This window comes from Phacochoerus africanus, chromosome 8 (genome assembly GCF_016906955.1).
Source record: "Phacochoerus africanus isolate WHEZ1 chromosome 8, ROS_Pafr_v1, whole genome shotgun sequence".
Taxonomy (NCBI): domain Eukaryota; kingdom Metazoa; phylum Chordata; class Mammalia; order Artiodactyla; family Suidae; genus Phacochoerus; species Phacochoerus africanus.
In genome coordinates, this window is record NC_062551.1 from 97,496,294 (window position 1) to 97,508,831 (window position 12,538).

General features: G+C 46.7%; 1 protein-coding gene across 1 annotated transcript in view; it reads left to right on the forward strand.

Moving 5' to 3' along the window:
• Positions 1–12,538, forward strand: part of PIEZO2 (piezo type mechanosensitive ion channel component 2) — a 302,891-nt gene that overhangs the window by 263,511 nt on the left and 26,842 nt on the right. The window contains exons 35-38 of the mRNA XM_047793685.1: positions 1,779–1,945; positions 3,153–3,319; positions 11,345–11,674; positions 12,037–12,295. Coding sequence (XP_047649641.1) covers positions 1,779–1,945; positions 3,153–3,319; positions 11,345–11,674; positions 12,037–12,295 — 923 coding nt within the window. The remainder of the gene's footprint in view (positions 1–1,778; positions 1,946–3,152; positions 3,320–11,344; positions 11,675–12,036; positions 12,296–12,538) is intronic.

The following is a 12,538-nucleotide window of genomic DNA, read 5'->3' on the forward strand; positions in this document are numbered from 1 at the left end:
AATAATGTCTTTCCTTTCCAAAATCAAACTCTGGTTCACGTCTCCATCCTTTGCGAGAGGGTGGTGAACAGGGGTGGGCCAGCCAACTGGACCAGAGGTCAGACCACAACTCCTGGACCAGATTGCACCTGCCCTGTTCTTCTCTGACTCTTCAGCAAAGGATGACTTTCACAGTGTTTCGTGGTTGGAAAAACCAAAAGCAGAAGAGTATCTCATGACTTATGAAAATGATGAGATTCAAATGCCAGTGGCAATAATCGAAGTTGTATGGGAAACCCAGGCCTGTCCCTTCACAAGCGACCTGTGCACTGTCTACGGCAGTTTTCACACCGAAACAGCCGAGATGAGCAGAGGCAGCAAGTCTGCCAAGCTGGAAGTGTTCACTGTTGGTCCCGTCCAGAAAAAGACACACTGAGTAGGATCAGAAAGTCTTATGCCAGGGATGCTTGTCCTTTGCTCCCTGCTACATTTGTGACCTTGAACTACAACAATCCCAAACTATCATCGTTAACCATAAATTCAGGACGATGCTACTATGACCATTGAATCTGGTTTATTCCCTTTCTGGTGGGAGAAATTATTGAGGGTGTTGGTGGTGCTGCTTTGATTTTTGCAACAAACAGCAAGGCATTTCTTAATGCATCGTCCACGTTCACCAAGTATTCACTGTATTGCCGTCAGTGTCTGAAATAGTTAATAAAGCTAAATATTTTAAAGCCAAATTTTAAAAATTCACACAAATGGTGGCGTGGTGGCATGTTCTGAGGCATTCTTTGTGCACCACTTGAAAAGACCACGGGTTTACAGGAACTAGTGAGGAGGGCAGTTAATGTGGGATCTTTTCTATTTTGATTCTGACCTCAAATAAGTCAGGTCATAGCTGCAGAGGCTCCTCAGACCTCACCAGTGGCCCGGAGCTCACGCTGAATTCCAAGAGTGTTGGACAGGCAGGCGTGTGGCCCTGGGATGAGCCAGGGATGTGGAGGGAATCCGAGGGGACTTGTCACACACAGCCTCCTGGCGGGTCCCTGGTCCCAGCTGCAGATGAGGGAATCCCAGGGCCATTGGGAACCTCAGGACTCCTATGGTTTGGAGAATCCTGACCCCACAGGCAGAATTTTTAGTTAGGACAGTTCAGTGTCATTAAATGCATGATGAAGATAATTTGGCAGCTTAGATAGACTCTCGGAGTGTGGACTGAGCTCTGTACGAAAAAACTTTAAGGTGACCAAACAGCAGTCCAGCTGCAGAGGGAAGCTTTAAAGTCTTAGTGAAGCATTGTGATGATAGTTGTGCAACTATACATTTAATAAAATTCATGGAATTTTTTTTAAAAAGTCTTGGTGAACCAACAGAATTGCTTCCCAGTACAGTTATTACTTAAGAAAAGAAAAGCATGAAAGGACCCAGTTACCTGGATAGAAACAGGCGCTCTTTATCCCTATGTCAATAACAGAAATACCTTTCGGTTCTATCTCTACTTTTAATCAAACCTGTTATCTGTACATGGACCCATTCTGACTGATGTTTGGACAGAAGGTTGAAAATTCTACCCTAGTTTGGTTTTGGTGCTGCCACTGCAGGTGTAGAAAGGCCCACCCATAGCTTCCTGGCCTGCCTCTGCCCCCAACCCCCACCCCCTCATCTCAGGTGGCCACACTGTGTCGGGGTCAAGGGCAAAACTAGGGCTGCCTTTGGTAAAGCATCACTATGCCACACACAGCACAACAATTGAGGACACTTTGACCCTTTAAATCATGCTCTGTTCTCCCTCCTAGATAACATCATCAAGAGGATATTTAATATTTTGAAATTTACGTGGGTCCTGTTTCTGGCAACTGTGGACAGTTTCACGACGTGGCTCAATTCCATCTCAAGGGAACACATCGACATATCCACCGTCCTGAGGATTGAGAGGTGTATGCTGACCAGAGAAATTAAAAAGGTAACACCTCTGGCACTATTCTGTTTTGCTTCCACCCACAGTGTAAAGATGTTGAAAGTCAGTATCCAGAACTCCAAAGTAGGGTCAGACAGAATCCTTCGTCTGCAGTAATATATGTAAGTCTGTAACATGCTCAGAATGAAAATAATCAGACGCTAAACACACACCCACACCCACACCCACAGAGAGAGTCCTGGGGTCATGGCCAGTCTATTCATTCTGCCTCTTCTGTCACCACCTTCCATACCTGCATGGTCTCTGTTGTGGCTCATAAAGGATCGTGTTGTTTAGTCTGAACGTTTGATCTGAAGCTTCTCATGGGGAAAATCCAGGTCTATGCAGACCACAAAATATACCCATAGATGGTTTATAGATTACACTGCAAAATAATAGTTCATTTTTGGAAAAGTTACTCTGACTTAGCACAATCACTACATCTAAGAAGGGATTTCTTTTTTATTTTTTATTTTATTTTATTTTATTTTATTTTTTTTGTCTTTTTGCTATTTCTTTGGGCCGCTCCCACGGCATATGGAGGTTCCCAGGCTAGGGGTCCAACTGGAGCCGTAGCCACCGGCCTACGCCAGAGCCACAGCAATGCCAGATCCAAGCCGAGTCTGCAACCTACACCACAGCTCACGGCAATGCCGGATCGTTAACCCACTGAGCAAGGGCAGGGATCGAACCCGCAACCTCATGGTTCCTAGTCGGATTCGCCAACCACTGTGCCACGACGGGAACGCCGGGATTTCTTTTTTAATATTTTCGTTTTATTTTTTGAGAGGTAAGTGACATATGACATTATGTTAATTTCAGGGTTACACCATAAGGCTTTGATATTTGCATATATTGGGAAGCATCACCACAAGAAGTCCAGGGAACATCCATCACCACACATCGTCCTAAAATTGTAATGAGAACTTTGCAGATCTGCTCTCTTAGTAACTTTCCAATATGCAAAGCAGGCTTGTTAACTGAGTCTCCACACTGTGCATTCCATCCCTATGATTTATTTGATAACTAGAAGTTTACCTTGTAAGCATCTTCGCTCATTCTTGTTCATCATGACCTGGTCATATTGGGCCCCACTGAGGTGACATCAGTCCACAACTTGACAAGCCTGGTTTTGAGTCCATTCAAGGTGTGCATGATGGGGCCATGGCTGCACGGCTGGGGCTCCCTAGGACTGTGGCCTCCTTCTCTGCAGGGTAATGTGCCGACCCGGGAGAGCATCCATGTGTACTACCAGAACCACATCATGAACCTCTCCAGAGAGTCCGGGCTGGACACCATTGACGACGGTCCTGGTGGCGCTGCCGGAGCACAGAGCGCCCACAGGATGGACAGCCTAGACTCACATGACAGCATCTCCAGGTACATCACAAACCCCACGGCAGGGTTGCCTCTGACAGAGGGATGGAGGTGGGAAGGATGAGCAGGTGCAGGATGCCCACCCACCCTGGGCTGCTCCATGCACACAGCCCAGCACAGCGTCATCTGCCCCAGACCAAGCTGGATAGAAGCAGGGACTGGTCATAAACTGAAAAATCATGTGTGATTCGCAGGTGCAGGGCTGGGGTTTCCAAGCAGGAGCCAAGTTAGATGGAGCCTCCCTGTCACAAAATGACTATTTGTGTCAAGTGCTGTATCTTTAATGCCGTTAAAATGCTGTCTCACAAAGTGCCTTCTGTACTGGAACCTCCTACCATCTGTTGCTAGGCTTGATCTTCCTTTCAGAGATGATACTTTATGGTTCATAATTTAAAAACTTGAAAGGTGGTTCTGTCCCTGAGTTGGGTGTCACAGCCCTGCTTCCCATGGGCATGCACTGACCCTTCACCCAGGGTTCACTGAAGTTCCCTCACTTTATCCTTTAAAGGTCCTTTGAGATATACCATTATCATCCCCACTTTATAGAAGACAAAGCTACAGAGAGGTTTGGTAACTTAGCCAAAGACACACAGCTAGGAAGTCTGAGACAGCAGAACCAGGATCCAGATTCCACAATGGAGCTCAGAGCCCAGGCTCTCAGCCCCCGTGACAGGCTGCCTGGCACCACCTCCTCCGCATCCAAGCTGCCTTTGAGGATTGACTTGTCTGTCCCACTGCCTGTCCCAGAGCAGCCTCAGGGTCTTGGGGGCCTATGTGACTGCACAGAGCTAGCTTCTGCACCACAGCCGAGGTCCCGTCTCAGGAGGAGGGTGGCCTGCCTGGGTACTTAGGGAGATTGAGGGAATTGCACTTTGTCCATCTTCATGGGTGAAGAACTGTACCTCTGAGGACATCCAGGTGTTTATTGTTTAAACCCTTATAAAGCACCTAGTCCATACCAGGCCCTGGATCCATCTAAGATGGATGTAAAGGTAAGCATTGTCTCGGAGCCCAGGGAGAAGCCCCTGGGCTGGAGTCCTGCTTCAGCCAGGACACGTGAGAGGCACCGAGTTCACACTGCTGGCTCAGATCCCCCTGGACCACCCTCAGCCACACTGTATGTGTGGGGCCAGGCACGAAGGGCCAGCGGATATGCTTGTCCTGCACAGATACTCAGAAGGTCACAAGGCAGAAAAGGAGCGGGCACTGAGATATCTTATTGATTAACCAAACCCAAAATAGATAACTTGAAGTCAAAATGGCAAACTAATCAGCAAGATATAGGTAAAAAAAAGTATTTTACCTTGAGTGCTATTTTTAGCTCTTGCTAAATTTCTGTACTTAAGGTTCTCCAAGTGTGCCCATTTTTTTTTGCTACCCAATCATTATTTATTGATGCAGGACTGTATTTATTGGTATGGAAAGATATTTTTCAATATATACATATTTTAGTAAAAGTTCAAGTTTTAAATGGAATGTATGCTAAAACCTCATTTTTTAAAAAGTCTGTATATTCATGTTCATATTAATTTCAATGTGATTTTTGTACAGATAAAACTCTGCATGGGTATAGCCCTCTCATCCTCCTGAGATAAGTATTGATTCTCTTAAAGTCCTTTGAGGGATAGTAAGATATATTATATTTTCCCTTTAATTTGGAAATAATCTTTGCTTGTTTATAAGCTCTAGGAGTTACCTAGTGGCTCAGTGGGTTAAGGATCTGGCATTGTCATTGTCCGGGTCAATACCTGACCCGGGAACGTCCACATGCTCCAGGTGTGACCAAAAGAAGTCATTCTTGTTTATATTTTATTTTTTGCAATCCATAACAACTGCCCTATTTAGAATTTGCCAACCTTCCTAACTTTGTTCTTGTTGGGACAGTTTTTTTCTATAGATCAGTATATTTAAACTGAATTGTTTTTGCTTTAATTCATTTTTGTGCTAAAACTGAAAATCCACTTGACCCCCATTTGACCCAGGCTCTTAGGTATTCCAAGTTACTTCATGGTAGCTATTCCTTTGACAATAAAGGGAGATTGCACGGACGTGTGTGCCTGAGTGCACAGCGAGTCAGCAGGGGTGGGGGGCAGGCTTAACCCGGGGGCAGTGATTATTTGGGGTGCTGACTCATGTTGCACTGGGGCATTTAAACCTTTCCAGATCCATCCACATTAAAACCCAGGCATGTCCAAACAATGATTCTTCAAAAATAGGAGAAAGTTAGGATGAGAAAAATGCTAAGAGAGTCTAGATGGATATTTGCCAAAATATGATTCATTTATTTATTTACTTATTCATTCGTTCATTCATTGGTTTGTTCTGTGTACCATGTCCAAGTGTCCAACTGCATTCAGCACTGGACAGCCCTGCTATGTGCTTACTGACAGTGGCCTGGATCTCATGCAAAGTGTGTTTTCCATGTTTTGAATTTCTAAACAAAAGGCTTCAGTCAGCTCTGGTTGACGTACATGAAAGCCAGGTTCCTACTCAGCTGGGGTGATTTCCTCCTTCGCGGTGGAAGCTACAACCTCATATATATGTGTAGTTTGTAATTGGGTTATTGCATACTTGCCTCTGTTCTTCAGAAAAATGTGCTGCCCCATAACGTGATTTGTAACACTTTTTTAAGTGATTTTTACCCTCTTTTTTGCCTTGTTTCGTAATACAGAAATTTCTAAATTATCTGGATCCCTAAACTTGGCAAGTACAGAAGGGGGCTGTATGGAACAGCCTTTCTTCATTAATTTGCAATGACTTTGACAGTGGTTGGTAACGTGCTTTTCGTGAACCTCTTCTGAAATTTCATAATGCTATAGATTATTTACCAAAAAGGAAAACTGCACATAATTATAAAATTTTTCCATGGAACTTCAGGGATTTCACAGGCCTCCTGAATATTACACGTGAGCCTGGCCAGAAAATGGTGGCTCCAGAACCAAACTCTGAATCAAACAAAGCAAAATGAAAATCAGAAACTGAACTAAAAATCAGTAAACATCGTGATTCCTGTTTGGTAACTTTCAGCTGCAGCTCCATAACAATTGATAATAGAGCCAATTAAGAAAGTAACTAGGAGTTCCTGTCATGGCTCAGTGGAAACAAATCTGACTAGAATCCATGAGGATGCAGGTTTGACCCCTGGCCTAGCTCAGTGGGTTAAGGATCTGGCATTGCTGTGAGCTGTAGTATAGGTCGCAGACGTGACTTAGATCTGGCATTGCTGTGGCTGTGGTGTAGGCCAGCAGCTGCAGCTCCAATTCCACCCCGAGCCTGGGAACCTACATATGCCTTGAGTGCGGCCCTAAAAAGACCAAAAAAAAAAAAAAAGAAAGTAAGTAACTAAATATGGTAAATCACAACTTCAGGAGGGAAAAGAAGGAAAAGAGAAAAAAAAAAAGACTGGCTAAAATAAAATCAAGTGCCTTTAAATCTGATCTAAGATTTTTGACCCATGGTCAAAAATTGTGAGGTTGGAGATATTTAAACCCATTGATTCCTTTTTAACAAAGACTGTCAGAATATCTCCCAATTTTTAAAGTGGTCAATTGATCAATAAATTTACTAGTAGAAAACCAGTACCTTTGAAATTAGTTTTTCATGTGCCTTTATACTTTGCAACCTAAAGAAAAGGCCCACTATGTCGTTAGGAAATGAGCTAACATATTTGCAGAACTTCCAGTTTCTCTGTTTAGGAAATGTTAAAATCTCCCAACAATCATGTGTCTGCAGTAGAGTCGTGCTGGTTGCTAAGGAGACAGAGATCTCTGGAAGCGATGCTCAGTGTGGAAGCTGCTCACTCATACCCTGGGGCAGGGTCACGTCCAACCCAGGGGACTGGGGACACACCTGCCCAGTGTGCCCCAGCCCCTTTCCCAGCCCAGCCTGGGTGGAGCCACCCACCCCATCCCACCCACCTTTCCCTTTGGCAGAGAGGGGATTGGGGTGGGACCCATTCAGCTTATTGGAATAGTCACGATTTTCTTCAATCCATATGTGTAATAGCACTTTTAAAAAACAGTGGTTTTATGAAATCAGAGCTCCTCTACCTTCCCAGAAAATAAATTAGCTTAGATTCCTTCGGGACACACTAGTGACAGGCTAAGGTGTGTTCCTAGATGTGACCAGAGTGGTTACATTTGATGTGTGCTTGTGCTTGAAGGACATTGATTAGATGTGTCACCTATTATTGTAAAACTCCTCCTCTTCCCTCTCACTTTTAAAACTGCCCTGGCTTGGATGTCAAAATGATCCACTGCAAATGACCCAACAGTCTGGTGTTGTATGGAGCCTGAAGGTGGGCTGTGAAGGAAGGACTAACCCAGGAATTTGCAGGTGAATAGGACTTCAGATCCAAGCAATGATTTCCATGCAAGGAAACAGAGCAGCATTGCAGGAGAGGGCACACAGCATCCTTCCACTGCAGACTCCTGAGAGGTCACAGGATCCATCTCGAAAAAGTTCAGCTGGGTCATTCATGTTCAGGCTGGGAATTAGTGCTCCAGGAACCTCTGTCACAGGCACTTTGGAGTCTGTCCCTCTCCAGGGTAAACTCTGTGTGTGAACTGAAGCCACACTTCCATCTGCACTCTGCTGGCTGCATCTCTGACAGTGGGGGCCCCAGTAGCAGTTCAGTCCTGAATCTGCCTTCATTCCCTCCCTGATTGTTGGGTGATGGGAGCTGAGGGTTTTTGCCAGTAGGATCTTGCCCTAATGACATCTGCCAACACCCAAAACATGATCCAGAAGAAAAAAATTCACCAAGCTCAATGAAAAGTTAACAGACAAAATGGCCCTGCCGCTGCTGGATCCCCTTTGTTGTTGCCTTTGTTCGGTTTCATTTCCTTTTTTGATGTTGGTTTATATCCAGGTGCATATCAAACCAGCATCTTATCTAATCTACAAGGCGTCTAGTTTGGCTTCACTGAATAGCACTCCAAAAATGGGGTGGAAAATTCAGTTTGTTGTGTGGTCAGTCCTGAGCTTCCCGCTTTCCTTTTGGAGACTGTGTCCAAAGGGGGAAAAAATGACATTCTTATGTTATTTTTACATGAGCAGATATTTCTGCAATTCGGCTTTGAAATGCTCCCAGTGAACTCAGGATTAGGGGGCTCTAAAAGTAGCATATTTCCTTTCGTTGAAAAATTCAGTTGCCAAATTATAAGAATGAATTCTCCTCTGTGAGATAAAGGTCAGGACTTGTCATTATTCTGTTTCTCTGTCCCACCCAGAGAGGGACATTTCATCATTTATTACCAGCCATTATATTCTTTTCAAATCCAGTACTGTTGTGTTTTAGCCATCAGTCCTTGAGCCCCCGCGGTGGTCGCTGTCCGTGGTGCTGAAGTCGCGTGTGGTTTGCTGCATGGCGGTGTCTGTGTCACTAATGTTCCACTGCTGTTTTAACACTGTGTCTCTGTAACTGTTTGCGCTGCTAGCTGCTACACAGAAGCAACCATGCTGTTCTCAAGGCAGTCCACCCTTGATGATTTAGATGGACCAGAAACTGTTCCTAAAACAAGTGAGCGCGCTCGACCGGGGCTCCGTAAAATGCTCAGCATGGATGTGTCCTCCTCGTCAGCTGAGAGCGCCAGCTTAGCCTCCAGGTGCTCACCTGTGCATGCCTCGTCATAACCATGTCATCTTCCCCTCCCGTCACTGCGCAACTAACTTCTGGTGATGTGTGGGGTTTTTAGTTTTTGTGTTAAGTCTTTGCATGACTAACCAAAGCATAACCGCCACCCTCTCTGGGACACAGCTGGTGTTCCCAGGACAGTCTTCTGTACACTAACCACTCTTCAGTTTTTGTCTGTTAGGGGTTTCTTAAAAATGCTCACTATAAACATTGTCCTCCGTTTTGTAAGTATTTCACACTTTCTGTCTCCAAAGAAATAAGCATGTGTCTTCCTTGGTTGAGGGCTTATGTAGGCTGTCCTCACAGGGAGAAGTGGGTCAGGAAGGGTAGGAAACCTTCTCATGATTTCACCCAAAGATCCATGCAGTAGGAAAAATATCTGAAACTCTGCCATAGGTAGTCAGGTTTAATTGATACAGAATAAATCTGTCCACATTTCATATGCATAACCTACCTAAAATCAGAATATATTTTACCACAGGTTTTCTAAAAGAATATTATTGTGCAGTAGAATTTATCACCTTTGTAGACTTTAATTCATTTGGTTTGGAAAAATTACTTTGAGCTTAAGTTTTCTCATTAAATCCTATGATAAAACAATAATCATCTAGAAATGAAATTACTTGCATACAATCCAAAAGCTCTTTTTTGATTTGCCTTTAAAAAGTCAACAGGAGCACAGATTCATGAGCTGCATTGTGCTCATGCTGACACCAAATAAACTGCTCAAATAACCCAATTCAGAACTAAAGTCCTTATAGGCAAACCAGAGGGAAGTTAATTCCTTGTTGCCAATAGCTACGTATCTCAATTCAGAGCTGCAGGAGGCTGGTGCCTAGCATTTCTGGGGCTGCCATGACCATTTGAGATGTCCCCTGGTGGTACATGCTATGCTATCTGCACTGTTGGTTCCCAAAGGACCAGCATCTGTTGAATCCCTCAGGGCCAGACCATATCCAGAGCCATAGGGAGCATGCCCACAATTGGTTATCATCCCACTGAAAGTTAGACCTGGCATCAGGCTGGCTCCAGGGGTCTGAAAACTCACTGGGGAAGTCAGCCAGTTTTACAGCTGTGTCTAGTCAGGGGAAGACAAAGCTACTTTTTCTTGGCGTCTCAGAGCCTTCTGAGTGATTTGCACACTTAGGGCCAAAGTCTGGGGATTATTGAACACCCCCGAGTTAGGACCAAAAGCTCATACAAGTCTCGTTCTTCAGTGTCAGGGCTCAGCCCAACACATGCATGCATTCATTCATTCACATGTGTGCACCGTGTCCACGACAGGAACATGAGTACAGCCTGCACATTTGTGAGCCTCAATGTTTATGGCCTCAACTGCTCACATGCCGTTCCGAGAGCAGCACGTTCTCAGAGTCTAACAGATCATCACTCTCCATCCCGCAGACTCCGCATCTCCAGCCAGCTTTTGCTCCCTCCCCTCCGGGGCTGAGTGTGTCTGAGTTCGACAGTTACAGAAGACACACCTTGAACTTCATGGCTGTGGCTTCTCATTTCCAGCATTTCCTGCATGGACCTGGCAGAAAGTTAGAAGAGGAAGGACCGAGGGAAGGAGAGGAAGGCTGCAGGAGGGATCAGAGAGCATGCTGTAGAAATGGAGGGGAGATAAGGGTGGAGGAGCTCAGGGAGGATGAATCTGGGGGGTGGGATAGAGCTGGTAGCAGAAAGTGGATCGAGGCCATTGGGAGGAGAGCAGGAGGGCAGCCAGAGGGGGCACACAGCCCCAGGAGAGACCCGCTGGGGAGAGAAGAGAGTGGTGATGGGGCTTCCATGTGCCAGGTGGTGGGGAACTTTCAGCAGATGAAAGAGGCAGCAGTGAGAACAAAGCAAAGGATGGAAAGAGAGAAGCAAAGAGGAAGTACTCAGGGTTTTATAAAGCCCACAGCAGACTTGCCAACATTTCCTCCTGTCTGTCCTCCCCTCACAGTCAGGGGTCCACTGAGAGGAGAGGGCATCTTGCTCAAGACCTGCAGACCCAGCCTGTGGAGGCTTCTAGTTACCCTGAGCACCTGTCTTTAAAATCTCTACACTGGGGGATTGCTGTGCCTACTGTGTCTTGATTGGAAATAAACAGGGGGACCCTGGTGGGGAATTGATGTGATTGAAAACCTCTGCTCAGGTGGGTTTAGCAGCCCAGGAGCCACAGGCCACTCCGATTTTCAACCAAGCACAGCTTTTACTGGTGTATCTCTGTAGGCTAGACGTGATTTCCTAAAGGAGTGAAAGGAGCAGAGCAGGTGGAACATGGGAGAGAGGGGGTGTTTCCCCTACATGCCTGGATACGAGGCCATGGGTGCACAGAGCAGGTGTCTGAGCCTTGGAGGGTTGGGGGCGGGATGCTGAGCCCAGGTGGTGCTGTCCCTGTCTCTTGACAGCGAGCCCACGCAGTGCACCACGCTGTACTCACGCCAGGGGACCACGGAGACCATAGAGGAAGTGGAGGCTGAGCAGGATGAGGAGGCGCCCACGGGCGCCCAGGACACTGAGTCCCCACAGGACCCAACAGAGGATGGTGACATGGAGGCCCCGCCATCCTACAGCAAGGCAGTCAGCTTCGAGCGCCTGTCCTTCGACTCCCGAGATGACTCGGCAGGCCAGACCCACATGGCTGTCAGCCCTGATGATAGCCGCTCGGACAGGCTGGAGGCCAGCATCCTGCCGCCCTTGACCCATGAGCTGACGGCCAGCGAGTTGCTGCTGAACAAGTAAGAACCTGAGGCTGCTCCAAGGCCCATGACCAGGAGAGACCCTGAGTGCCATCCAGGCTTCTGGCCACACGGCCCCTCTTGGAAAAGGTCCACCTGGACATTTAGGGCCACCATGCAGCTTTTAGCACCTCTTGGACCGCAAGTAGGATCCAGAGCTTCTGTCACTGAGGTATATGGTCAGCAAGGTGCTGTAACAGACATGTACGCACATGTCTCTGTGACACGATAGGAGGTTGACTCCACAAGATATCTGGGGGCACAGGAAGCAGGGAGGGATGGGAAGGGAAGTGCCAAGTGTTTATCCATCCCTGGATGGAGTAGTTAAGATCCAGGTAGCATCACCTTGTTTCTTCTCGCAGGATGTTCCGCGATGATGAGCTTGAAGAGTCGGAGAAGTTCTACGTGGGCCAGCCCCGCTTCCTGCTGCTGTTCTACGCCATGTACAACACCCTGGTGGCCCGCTCCGAGATGGTGTGCTACTTTGTCATCATCCTCAACCACATGGTCTCCGCCTCCGTGATCACCCTCGTGCTGCCCATCCTGATCTTCCTCTGGGCCATGCTGTCCGTTCCTCGGCCCAGCAGGCGGTTCTGGATGATGGCCATCGTCTACACAGAGGTAGGCTCTAGACCAGCCTTCCCGCCACCACATGGACATCACTCCAGGTGGGAGCGCCAGACGGTCCCACAGGGGACTTGGGCTAGGCGAAGGATGAGTGGAAATGTGGTTACAGCAGTTACCTGGTGATTGTGTAGATCCTTCACATTTCACGCCACACTTAGCTCAGGTGCTCATGTCCCTCCAACTCCCAGCCTCAATGAGATTAAGGAATTGGCCCCAAAGTTCCCTGATTTGGGCTTT